This window comes from Podarcis bocagei, assembly GCF_964188305.1.
Source record: "Podarcis bocagei genome assembly, chromosome: 3".
NCBI lineage: Eukaryota > Metazoa > Chordata > Lepidosauria > Squamata > Lacertidae > Podarcis > Podarcis bocagei.
In genome coordinates, this window is record NC_138127.1 from 66,695,321 (window position 1) to 66,709,045 (window position 13,725).

General features: G+C 43.0%; 1 protein-coding gene across 7 annotated transcripts in view; it reads right to left on the reverse strand.

Moving 5' to 3' along the window:
* Positions 1 to 13,725, reverse strand: part of SMYD3 (SET and MYND domain containing 3) — a 349,420-nt gene that overhangs the window by 16,636 nt on the left and 319,059 nt on the right. For all 7 annotated transcript variants that reach the window (XR_014006410.1, XR_014006411.1, XR_014006412.1 and 4 more), the window contains one exon: positions 2,526 to 2,634. Coding sequence is in view for 3 of the 7 variants with exons in the window: in XM_081188127.1 (XP_081044253.1) it covers positions 2,526 to 2,634 (109 nt within the window). In the remaining 4 variants the exon portion in view is untranslated. The remainder of the gene's footprint in view (positions 1 to 2,525; positions 2,635 to 13,725) is intronic.

A 13,725-nucleotide genomic window follows, 5' to 3' on the forward strand; every position in this document is an offset into this window, starting at 1 on the left:
CAGGGGATTGATACAGATGGAATATATATTTCGGCTGACAAGTTGATATATTATTATAATCACTCAGAACCAACCTTCCTGTATCACGGGGTATAGTGGCAGCAGACTAGATCCCTTTCCATGTGCAGGGAGGTTATATGCGACTGCAATCTCTGACATCTCCCAGCTGCAGTCTGAAACAGTGCAGCTCAGGAAGGACTAAGCCATTTCTCTTGTGCACTATTTAAATAACGAGCCGGTTTCAATTAACTGGACCCGGCAGTCACAGCCCATGCAAGGACGTCTGCTAGCGCAATGGGGGTTCCCCACTCCCCCCCCCTGAAAATGGCTTGGCGGAGGGTCAGGGGAATCTCCAAAACAGTGCAAGGAGGGAGGAGAGGCCTGGTCAGTGCCTAGATAAGAGGCGACCTGCAACTCTGTAAGTACACAGTCTTGAGTTCAACTGGATCAGTGATGTAGTACAGAACTGAACACCATAAAATCCAACAACAATTCAAGTTCTAACCATTATCATGCATAAGTATTGCACTAGTTCAACTGAATTTCAGAATCCTCATTTGATCTAAGTCCTTAGTGAAGAAAGTCACACTAGTACTTAAGATACATTTACAAGTTTAAAAAGGTACAATTAGTGAAGTGCAGTAAGCAAGGCAATTGTCAGAATACTATACTGTGTATTCACAAATATGTACCATGTACCTTATGGTTACCAGATTTTTTTGCAATGAATCCGGGGACCCTTTCTTTTGTGGGTGAAGCTGAGTAGCAACAGGGAGTCAATAGTGGGGATGGTGAGGCAAAAGACCCTGGGCCCAAGCACACATGCATAAAGGTGCAAAGCCCTTCTTTTGCACCCTGTGAAACATAAATGCACAGTGGTGGTTTTTTTTAAAAAAACTGGGCAATGGTGCACTGCCCGCCTTCCCTGATTTCCTTTCCCCTCCCCCCCTTGTTTTGACAGATCAGGGAAGGCTCGCTGCCGTGGCACAGGAAAAATGGTGGGCGCCTCGGCAGCAAGCAGCTCCTGAAGCCAGCCAGAGCCAACTGCGCTAACAGGCTGGCCCCGGGCTGCTGAGGCTGCTGCTGCCACGTTTCCCAGGGACAGATTTGCAAATCCAGGGACTGTCCCCGGGAACCAGGGATGTCTGGTAACCCTAATGTACCTTGCACTTTGTGACTCTATCACAAGCTCATGATGAGAAGTTCCAAATAAGGCAGCTGCTGGCTGAAATAAGCACAGGAGTAGCATGGAATTGAGCTCATGTGGAATAGCACACTATTAACGGAATGTGTGGAGGGAGGGAGAGAGAGTAAAGCTGTAACATTTTTCTCGAGGTGCTGTAAATATTCTTATTTGGGCTACCTTTAAAGCTCAGGATTAAGGTGATAATTTTAATTCACTATATTGTATTAATACATAGGAAGGTCTTTTGTTCAATGGGCATAACAGAGTGTTGCTACCTCTTAGAATGAGGTGGGTCACAGATTTAACAAATATGAAGTGATCACAATGCAAGAATACACATACCATGTCCACAAAGCAGGAGTACTAAATGTTCCACTCCAAATATAATGAACATTTGTGCATTTGAGACAGATTTTAATCCTGAATCAGCCTGCAAACTATTAACAATTCTAAAAGGAAGTCTGTTAAGGTTTCTTCTTTCTTTTTTAAAAATCAAATATCATAACACCCCCCATTAAAAACAAAAATTATCCTAAAATCCATTTTGCACTTGATTCAATTAGAATCCCTCTGGCAAATTGACAATATAAAATGCAGTACAGCCACCACTGTCTTCCACTCACAGTGACTTTTAAAAGACATTGTTAATTAAAAACTTGTCAGAATTCACGGGACATTTGCTTTCCAACTCAGACTGCCAGCTGAAAATCAGGTGTTATTGTCAATGGCAGCATTTGAACATGACGTTTGTCAAAAATCAAATTTTAGACGTGAACTCCTACTGACGCCAGCCTACCAATTTAAGATTTTGGTCCCCCTCTGCCATTTTTATGTTAAAATCCTAATCTAAAAGTTTCAGATCGATATAGTACCCCTTCCTTGTCTAGGATTACCGACACATAGATGTGTTTTCACCTACTCCTTAGTCTGTATTCCCCACGCAGCTAGGCAGAACATAATCAATATTTTAAAGGGAGCATGAGAAGCAGACTAAGGCACTGAAATACTCTTTCATTCGTCCATCTTAATAGCTGCTTGCCACTCAAGGTTAGGGGTGATTAATGATACCCCCCAGCTACTGAACAGTAATTACCAACAACTGATATTAAAGGAAGTCACCCCTGGAAACTAGGTAAGTAGCAATGACCCATCACCTCACTGCGCAGCTATTGCCTACGGTACCAGTGTGGATAAAAGGAAATGCAGAGGTGGGGTGGGTGGAAAACGACTGGTGGTTAATATTTCAGCAGCGGGGGTGAGCTGGGAGGGTGAGGAAAATGGCAGCAGTTAGAGAGCGAAGGAAAGGGGAAAGGGTAGAAGCAGAACGAGCAAAACTAACCTCCTTCAAGGTTTCCAGGGCCTGAGGAAACAAGTCGTGACTGCACTGGAGTTTGGCCACTCTCATCATCTGGACAGCCCTCAAAGGATGGAAGCCAGAATAATAAACCCTAGAAGCGTGGAAGGGAGAAAAATCATCATAGCATCTTTGTCAGCTCTCACCTTCACAGTTCCTGCCTCAGTGGAGAGCTATTAGGGTGGGCCTGCAAAGCCATTGTGAATGTTAATAAGGTATTCAGAGAAAATTAGCTACACGGCGAAGAAGTGTGGAATACTGAGGGGAATTAACAAATTATTATTTTTCCTGTCCCTGCAGAATGACTTTTACATTATCCTGTTAGAAAGTGACAGGGGTGGGAGCAATTTGCACACCTCAGTTCGGCAGCACAATAGCTCTCTCTATGCTTCGTGTTAAACAAAGAGGCTTTCTATCACAGCAGTGCTGAGACAGTTTCATTTCCATGGGAGGTTTTTCAATGTGGAGACAGGGTCTGTATTCCGAATCTTCACGGAGCCTGGGGGAAGAGTCCATGCGGGACAGCAGGATGCAGAATACACAACAGTGTATTCACAACTTCAATTCTGAGGGCTTCCATTTCCCTAGCCACACAATAAAATACAATATGTGTCTGCAAAAATGGCCAAGAGGCTTGCAATACCTAAAATGCCCAGCACAAGCAAATTGATCCTCAAAAACATAGTGGCTAAGAATGTGAGCCAGTTAAATCCCCAGGTGAAATCCTTCCTCAGCCACAAACTCAATAATTGGCTCCAGAAAATATACTCTTTCTTGGGAGCATTAATACTGGCCAACCTTACAGGAGCATTGCGAGATTTCCTGAAATAATGAACACTGTAAAGATAGTAGACAACTAGTCAACAATTGGAGTAGCAGTTGCGGTGTTGCTGTGAAATAGGCACCTTTATTCATTTTCTGGATAGTTCTCAACACATGTTTAGAAAGCAGCAACTGAAAAAGCCATTTTATATAGACCTACATGCCTGTCAGCATCTCTTGATACAGATAGGTAGCCGTGTTGGTCTGCCATAGTCAAAATAAAAAAATTCCTTCCTGTAGCACCTTAAAGACCAACTAAGTTAGTTCTTGGTATAAGCTTTCGTGTGCATGCACACTTCACCCCCAGCATCTCTTGACTATGGGATTTCATTCTGGGGCAACGTTCCAAAGCAAACCGGAGCACCTTTTGCTTTACTAGCATACAGGATGGATCTAGCCTGATAAAGGTTTATGCTTTCTTTCCCACTAATCTGATGGGACCAGTACTCCCTATTAACTGCACTGCCATTATTCCTGATTTACATTCACACAGAGAGATGAAGACAGAGTAAGGCTGCTTGTTTGTAGCACAAGGAACACATGTAATGCCCTGGTGTCACTAATTACTTGCAATATTATGTACTGGAAATGTCAGTGTTTTAAAGGCAATCACTCTGCAGCTGCAAGATTTGTACAGTGGTGTAAACTATTCAGGATCAGTGTCATTCAGCAAAGGAAAACAACCCATTTGATCAAACATTTATCAATTCTTGCTGGCAGTTCTTCATGCTATTTACAAAAATAATCTTGTAGTGTAGCTACAGCAGCAGGAAGAAACTTAGAAACAAACCCCAAATGGCACCAGGGCTTTTCTTTCTTTTTCTTTTCTTTGGGGGTGTGTTAATTTTGAAAATTATATATCTCAAAGAAACGAACACATAACGTAATACGAAACATAAATAACGTAGGATCAGTACAGCCATCTGCATATTATTTATTTATTGAAATTATGTACCAACCTTCCTCCCCAAGGAGCCCATGATAGCAAAAAGTTGAATAAGCAAGAGGATATGTTGGAAAATATAGGGAGGTGAGCTGGGTTAGATAGTTAAACTATCATTTTGCTTTGTAAGAGGTCAGCATGTTGTTGGTTTGAAAGCAGCTGCTTTTTCCACTGGCTCCTAAAAGAAGAAACAGGTGTATTCATCTGGCACCTGTATGTATGCATCATTATTATCAATAAACGAAATAAAATCTTGCCAGTTTGTGTAGTCTGTAGTTTTATTATCTCTCAGAGTTCTTAGATAGCATGTTAATTTTCCCATTATGGCAAAGCTCCAGAACTTTTCATAGCATAGTTAGATTAATAGTCCAGCTGCGTCTTTCCAGCACAGGGTGATAATAAAATAGTGTCCAACCAGAATATGCCAGATTAAGTCATTGGAGGGAGCACCCCATTTCCCCACAAGAAACGGCACCAACCCTTTTCTATGAAACTAAATAGTAACCATTTGCAAATGGCCCAGGGGTTGATCTACCTTTTCAGTTAAGTACTCACCATGAGGTGGTTTCCCCTCTATATTTACTAGTAAAAATGCTGCAATGAGTGAAACACGTGCAACATGGTAAGATCATGTGTGGCCATCACCTGGCAACTGCAACATTAAGTACTGACTTGCATGCGCCAGTGACCCACCATAGAGCAATCACTGCATACACAAATTGTATACCATCTTGTGGGCCCACTGGATGGAAAGGTAGAAGGGGGTGATTAATGAATGAACAAAATTACTCTGCAGTAGATTCAGTTCACATATTCAGTCACAAATCATAATGTGTTGAGGAACCAAGTACTAACACATCAAGAAATTTAAAGAGATAAAGTATGCTTTGCCTACAGAAGGTTCCAGGTTCAATCACTGGCATTGCCAGGTAGAACTGGGAAAGAACCCAGTCTCGAATCTTGTAGCTGCTGCCGGTCAGTGGAGACAACACTGACTTAGATGGACCAATGGTCTGACTCAGTGAATGGCAGCTTCCTATGTTTCTAAAACTAGCCTTTTATACTGAGGTGCAAAGCGGACTGTCCTATCATTGTGCCATGTGTTCACTGACTGAGAACAGGACTGTGCCCTGCCTGCCCTTCGTTCCAGCTTCCATCAGCCACAGCCAACATGGCCAGTCGTCATGGATAATAAGATGTGGTCAGTGGCGTAGCGTGGGTTGTCAGCACCCGGGGCAAGGCAAGTAATTTGCGCCCCCTAACCTGTGGATTTTAGCACTCGAGTGTGAGAGCCCCCCCCAGATGTTGCGCCCGGCCCCCCTGCACCCCCCCACGCTACGCCACTGGGGCTGGGGGCAAGCGAAGGAGCCAAGGACCCCCCCAAAGGCTCAGCAGGAATTTATTAAATTTATTATTTGCGGAGCCCCCGCGGGCCGAGGCAGCCGAAGCCCCCTCCCCTCGGGCGCCTCCCTGCCTCCTCCTCTCCTTGGGCTGTAGGTGGAGCTCCAGATCCGGGCTTGGCGAGTGCCTCTCCTCCTCCTGGCCGGGTCCGGGGGCTTCCAGCCGTGCTCCGTCCTCGCCCCCCCCCCCCCGCGGCTGAGACATGCGCTGAGAGCCGGAGCCAGCGGCGCCCCCTTCTGCCGGGAGACCCTCGCCTGCCCGCCGGCTTCCTCTCGGAGGGTTTTGGGGAGCGCAGGGTGCGGCGAGGCCCCTCGGAGCTGTCCTCCCTCCCAGTCGGCAGAAGCAGCCGCCGCCTGTGGCTGGGCCGAGGGGATGGCGTCGGCGTCGGGGTGCGGAGGCTGCCCATGCCTGGCCAGGCGTCGGTGGCAGCGTCGGCGCTGCTGCAGCGGCTGCTCCTCCTGCGAGCAGTGAGTGGAGCGCAGCCGCAGTGGCAGCGGGGGGTCGCGCGCGCTAGGGCGCAAGGCTGGCAGTGGCGGCGGGAAGCCCGGCGGAGGAGGGAACTTGTCCCTTCCCTCTGGACTCGCGCCCCCTCAGATGTTGCGCCCGGTGCGGCCGGCACCCCTGGCACCCCCCACGCTACGCCACTGGATGTGGTGCAACAAGGCCCGGAGGTTCCCCATTTCTGTACACCCCCATTCAATATCTCAATTCCATTAGCATTCCAATGCCTCAAAGAAACGGAAAGGCTGACTGAGTGAACTGCCCTCCAGCTGCCTGAGCAAGAAGGCACAAGAGCTAATGTGGGGAAGAGGAAGAAATCAGCACAGAACTGTGGGCTCTTTCACTAGCAGTGGGGATTGGCCCTTTGCCCACTTTTGCCTGGCCGCTACCTCCAATGGGTTACTACCACTGAGGCAGTAAATTCACCCTGTAGAGTCCCCTTTTACTCCCACAAGGGTTCCATTTAGACTTAATGGAATAACTGCATCCAATTCCTAAGGTAATCAGAGTTTGTGAAGATTTAGGATTATGGTACATGATACCAGAGGAAGCAGTAAGTAATTAAGCAATGCCAGGCAGACAACCAAAACCACTCACAGCCATAAACTAAAGAGAGAGGAAATTTAAGAGGTGGAGGTAAAGGAAGCGAGCGTGAAACTGAGAGCACTGAGTGCATAAATATTTACAAAGCTGTTTTATTGGGCTGATTTATGTACTGGTCTTATGCATGTGTTTAGTTGCTTTTCACAAGCTTTAAAGCTGACATATAAAATAGCTGTTTAATATCATTTTCTGTAATAAATCTGTTAAATTATTGGAGCATCTTCTGTGTAAGCAAATTTGCCGGACCACCTTCCTGAGGAAAAGTGTACAATGTAAATATTTTGGAAGATATTTGAGGGGAAATGTGCTAAGGTTTGGTTCCGTTTAACTTCATGTCTCCTATTGGAAACAGCAAACAAACCAGAAAATACTTTTAGCACCTCGATTAAGTCAACATACTAAATGAGTTACCAAGATGAGCTCCAGGAAGGCTAGAACCTCAATCCAGGAGGCGCTTGATCCATTTAGAGGAGCACAAGCATGACTGGCCCCCAAGGACAATTGAGTAAGGCTGTTACATGGAAACAATTCTATTAAGGGTTCCTGTCACCAACCAAAGTCCAACCATCATCCATCCTGGTTCTCACTTGGCACAGGGCCTAGCTAGGCTGCCATCTCTAATTCTCTGGATCTCATGGCAAGGGAAAATGTACCTATAACCTTACCAACTTGTGACTATACAAGGTTCTTTACATTTGTAGACATGTTGGTTCAGAGGCGGCGTGCACTAACTTGAACCTTAAGCAAGGTAAGAACACCATGTGGATGTGTAAAAAGGTACATAAATACGCTGCTCTTCAGTTAAGTAACTTCCTTCTCATTGATGCTACCCAGAACTATATCCTGTGCAAAATAAGGCCATTCAATGCGAGCAAACATTTGGTGTTTCAGATAGGGTGGGGTCATTTATTTTAATGTTATTTAAATTTCTTTTACATTCTTCTTACGTCTATCTGAGCTCAGATATTATTGTTGTAGTTTACTATTGAGGTGGGAAGGTGGGAAGATTCAGACATTGCATTTTATGTGTCCTTCCGTACCCATTCTGGTTTAATTTGAAATTAATCTTTACAGCCCTGATGTCTCCAGGCCTGAACTATTTGCCAAGGGTTCAAGGCATCAGGCTCTTCCATGGCATCAGGTTAGTGAAATGAGCCCACAGCCCTGGAAACAGATGCACATGATGACAGCACCATCCAAGAATCATGGGGAATGTAGTTCCCATTGTTCTCAGTATTCCAGGGTGCTGCTGAGAATTGCAGTATTCTGGCAGGAGTTTTAAGAGAAAGCAGTTGCTATGTTTGACTTCCCCGACATTCGGCCTTCTGCTATCATTCGTAGTGCAATTTTCTTTTGAGCTAGGAAACCCAGTAAGCCCAGTTTAGCATTGTCTACATTGAGGCCAGTAACTCAACATATCGCAGAAAAATACATTTCACAGGCACTGGAGGGGGAAAGAATCTATATTTCCAATGTTTGTGGACATTATCATTTCTTTTTAAATGAAGAAACTGGATTGCATATTTGCCTTGATAATCTCTTGTGACAATCAAAATTACTAGCTGGTTTATTGCTCTGGGAAGAAACGGTTCATTGACTCGGTTTGAAATGCACCTGTCAATTTCATTTCCTTGAGCATCCTGTGTGTTTCCACATTATAAAAGGGTATAAAAAGGAGAGGACTGGTGCTTTCTAGATATGTAACACAAGCTTTTAAAATCATACATCTGAGAGAACTTCTCTTTTCTTTGCTTTCCAAGTCAGTTGTTTGGAGCTTTTTTATCCTCTCATGAGCTTAGATTAAAAGCTTAGTACAGAGCAAAGAAAATGACGAACACTTCCAATTCCTCACAATTTAAAATAGGTTAATTGATGTATGCTATTCTCCGTAAACCCATTTGCAAAGCAACATTTGTGCCTCCACCTTCAGCCTGATGGAGTTTCAAACACATACGACTTGTAAGCCTTGTGAGTTTATAATGGAAGAAAATGCTTGTTAGAAGATTCCAGAGTCACCGAAGCTGCGAAGGTTTTGATACAGTCCATAATACTACACCTCACTAAAAGTTAAGAATACACAAAAGAAGTACGGTACACAGCAGGGTATTTCCTCACCCCCCATGCCCCCCATTATGGTGAAGGGTACCAGACTTCTGGAATAATGTTGAGTGGATGGATTATAATAATGCCAAAATCAATTTAGAAAGAAGTAGATTCTGCTTCAGTTAATGGGATTATTCTTGGGAAATGATGTGACAATTTTGTTCCTATTATCAATTTGTGTTCCACCCTAGAATAACATTCTTTCTCCTCTGACTGAGCCCTTGAATCTTCCTGCCTGCTCTGTTTCAAACGTGGCTGATTGCACACACACCACCCCTCACAAACATAATGTTTTATCTGTCAATTTATCGGAAGCTGTTTGAAAAAATGACAAGTAAATTACATTAAGGTGAGGCACAAAGTAAGTAAGGGCAAGATGCCCATAGTTGCTGAATTACATGAAGGTCATGGTGTGTGGTTTTTTTTGATGATTTGTGTAACTAACCGTCTTGAAGGCTGCAGTAGCTATAGGGTTTCCAATTCCAAGTGCTGGTTTTAATCTATAAAGCCTTAAACTGCTCAGTGCCGCAATACCTCAAGGACCATCTCTTCCCATATGCGCTGACCCAGACTCTGATCATCACCATTTGTATACTTCCTCCAGAAGAGGTCTGGAGGGTGGCAACACAGACTTTTCTGCAGTGACTCCCTGTTTGTGAATGTTCTCCCCAGAGAGGTTCATCTGGCACCTTCATTATACTTCTTCACGCACCAGGCAAAAATGTTCTTCTTCAACTGGGTCTTTGGCTGATTAGCGGTCTGTGTACAGTGGTACCTCAGGTTAAGTACTTAATTCGTTCCAGAGGTCCGTACTTAACCTGAAACTGTTCTTAACCTGAAGACCACTTTAGCTAATGGGGCCTCCTGCTGCTGCCACGCCGCCGGAGCCCAATTTCTGTTCTCATCCTGAAGCAAAGTTCTTAATCTGAAGCACTATTTCTAGCTTAGCGGAGTGTGTAACCTGAAGCGTATGTAACCTGAAGCATATGTAACCTGAGGTACCACTGTACTTTAACACGTGTTTGTGGAAGGAGGGGTTATTGGTTTATTTTGTTTTTGTTCTTGTCTTTATTAAGTACTTTGTTGTTTTATTCTGTATTTTATGGTGTGAACTGCGCTGAGATCTTCAGTTGAAGCGCAGTATACAAATTTAATAAAGCATCATAATCACCATACAGGTCAAGGGATAGAGCCATGTTAAACTCATATATACTACTTCAACACATTCCCATTAGAATACCAGGTATAGCACATATTGCCATAAATATTATTGCCATTCTGGTTCCATAGGCTTAGGGAGAGTTCAACACAACAACTAATATTCAGATGGACACCAAGAGCAGATGGACACCAAGATGCGGACAGAAACTGTGGAATCTTACATGGTGGCAGACCAGGTCACACTATTGCCATGCTAGATCTACTTAAATAAGTCCACCAAACTCAATTACTTATGAGTAAACTTCTATAGGTTTGCACTGTGACCCTAGATTGGAGAATGCCAGTTTAAAATAGCATCTGATCCAGAGGGAAAGGCAAATTAAAAACAAAATAAAATAAAACAAGGAAGAGGTAAAGGTGAAAAAGATGTATGCTGGCTTACAGTGTCATTTTGTGACAATAACCTTGGCCTTCATTATCTTCTGACAGCGAATCAATGACCGGCTGCTGCTACAAGACGCCCATGTTGAACTCTTAAGTGGTTTGGATTCCTTCAAAGTGCAATTACAAGGCCAGCATTAGGCATAGACAGGGCGGACCCTTCTGAGCGTGGTCCATGCACATAACCTTGGAAAGAAGCTCCTATGTAGCATTTCCCTTTGTTTCTTAAATGAGTGATTGACACAGCTAGACCCAAGATGCTGTGATCTGAGACACATACTGTCAGACACTAAATACAGACGGGATGGCAAGAGACTTTATCCCCCTGAACATAGTCTACAATGCAAAGCAAAAAGTGGATAAAATCAGCTGCAAAGGTACTTGAACTAGGATCAATTTGTACAGATTAGATTAAAACAACACACTGAACACTGGGGCCCAATAGTTAGCATTCCTAAATTCTTAGTGGTAGGAATGAGTTGTAGATACGGTTGCATTTCTCTTGTACATTCCAAAATAAAGCTATTGAGTCTGAATTCCTGCGGAATCATGGGCACAATGAAGCCAAAATATTACCCTGTGTTTGTTCTCTGCCAATTAACTCTGGAATACTTCTTATCTCTAGATCTTGAATGGACACTGAAATTTTATTTAAAAGGCAATTCCCATGCGCAGAGCAAATAATTTCCTTTCCAACAGAATTCTTCCTTGTTTGATCAGTCTGATAACCACAAATTTATTCATTAATCTTATTTTGAGTTTCATTAAACAATTCTGTAATCTCATAAATACTAAAAATGGTACATTTCTCTTCTTGAGCTAGTCTTTCTGAGCCATATATAATAGGTTTAGCTCAGTTACATTATTAGCTCATTCCCGTAGCACATAAACTACAGGTCACAATTCTTTCTATACCTGGTCTATTCTTGTCCCAAACTGACGCAGCAATCCTAGCGCCATTTACCTGAGAATAAGAACCACTGAATTTAGTAGCACTTAGCAGTATCTATGGGTGATTTGTCTTTAAATCAGATTTTTAGACTATTTCCACTATGGTGCATTGCATATTTGCAACAGGTCAGGTCCCAATATTCAAATTGGGGAGGGGGAGGGAAGGATATCTACCTTCTCTCAGTGGAAAGTTTTTTGAATCATACCAGTACTGGTTTATCACTAAAGCTGTGTTCTGTTTTTATTTCACATTTGGTGAGCTACATACTTCTGCCTACATTACAGGCACAAATATAATTTATAGGTGCGTCATGTCATTGAAATAGAGGGTCATATGCAGACTCTAAGAGGACCTATTGGGATATATTAATTATAACAAAGCCTTAAGTAGACTGTAATCTCTTTGGCATGAGAAGCCCATCAAGTTGCAAAATATTTTGCAAGGTACAGCTGCTGACAGCTCTGATCCCATCAAAAATTCATTGCATGCCCTATCAGGAAAGAAGAGGAAAAAACATTTACTCCTTTCCATTTTGCACAAAAATCAAACAAAATTGAAAAATATTAAATTACCTCTCTTCTCCAAATCAAGTCACAGAATAGCAGTAAGGGAGCAGAGGTTGTCTATGCAGACGTTTTGATGTTCTGCCAAGCTGAAGCTATAATATAATTTGCTTGAAAGGAAAAGTCAGGAAAATTGCTTTTCGTCTACTGTTGTGCTGTTTTTGCAATCTGCTGTTCTATATTCATTACTTTACATGCTTGCCAGGCTGTGCAGCTTGGCTGACTTGTCATTTGTGGGCATCTCTGTGCTCATCCCTTTGACTCTGAATGCTTAACACAGAAGAGAAAGTGCTATTACAGTTAAATTTGTGAACAAGATGAAAACTGTACATCTTGATTCCTGAATAAGTTAACACTGCTTGTAGGATGAAGCTTCTTTAGGCACCATCACCCAACCAGAATCAGTCAACTGTCCACCTCGCCTCCCTGTTGTTGGTTTTTTTTACACATTTTCTACAGAGGTGAACATAAATACATCAACACAGAGTTCTTAAAGACCGGGAAATATATTGTAGTGTCAGCTTTTGAAGACTAGAATCTGCTTTATTAGGTGTAGCAGGCTTAAATCTGATGAAGGGAGATTTTGCCTATGAAAGCTCATAAATAAACTAGTCTTTAAGTCGTTGCAGAATTCTTTGTCATTTTTGCTGCAACAGACTTAGGTAGCTACTTTTCTGATGATCAAACAGAAAGAGAATTTGTGCTCCTGAACTGAATAGAATATTTCAAATCCTGCACAGCAGTCTATACAGTACATCTGGCCAACTGAAGAGGAGAACAGTATCAGAGTTGCAAAAGAATAAAGAATGCAATGGTCAAAATTACATCATCATCATTATTATTATTTGCATTTATACCCCAGCTATTCCTCCAAGGAGCTCCGCATTTAATGCCCACAAATAACCCTTTGAGGTGGGCTGAGGTGAGAGACAGTGACTGTCCAAGTTCACCCAGTGAACTTCATGGCTGAGCTAGGCCTACCATGCGTCTGAAATGTTGTGCTTTGTACTGGATTTTAGGCAAGTCAATCTCAAACTTGCTTTTTTGGTGTTTTTGTAAAAGAAAGCTCAACAATTTTGGGGGTTTCCTTAAAAAAAAGCTCAACTTTTGGGGTGTCCTGGTTTTTACTTTTTGAAATATGGCAACCTAGGCTGAGCACCGACTTGAACCCGGGTCTCCCAGGTCCCAGTCCAACACTCTATCCACTACACCAAGCTGGCATTACTTCAGAGAGGGAGTGCCATCAGACCTTGAAATCAGTCTGAGAATATTTTGCACCATTCGTTTGTGTCAATATTTTAAATTGTAAACCACCATTGGTGCTTCAGTATAAAGGTAGTGCAGCGGTACCTCGGGTTAAGAACTTAATTCATTCTGGAGGTCCGTTCTTAACCTGAAACTGTTCTTAACCTGAGGTACCACTTTAGCTAATGGGGCCTCCCGCTGCCGCTGCCACGCCATCGCCACGCCATCACCACGCGATTTCTGTTCTCATCCTGAAGCAAAGTTCTTAACCCAAGGTACTATTTCTGGGTTAGTGGAGTCTGTAACCCAAGGTACCACTGTCTATAAATGCAACAAACAGTATCATATAGCCATTTCTGGATTATTTGAATAAAACTGGTTTTCAAAACTAAATTTTGCCCCCACCATAACTTGGAAGTAACTTCTTTCTTTTATTCTGGGAATTATCTG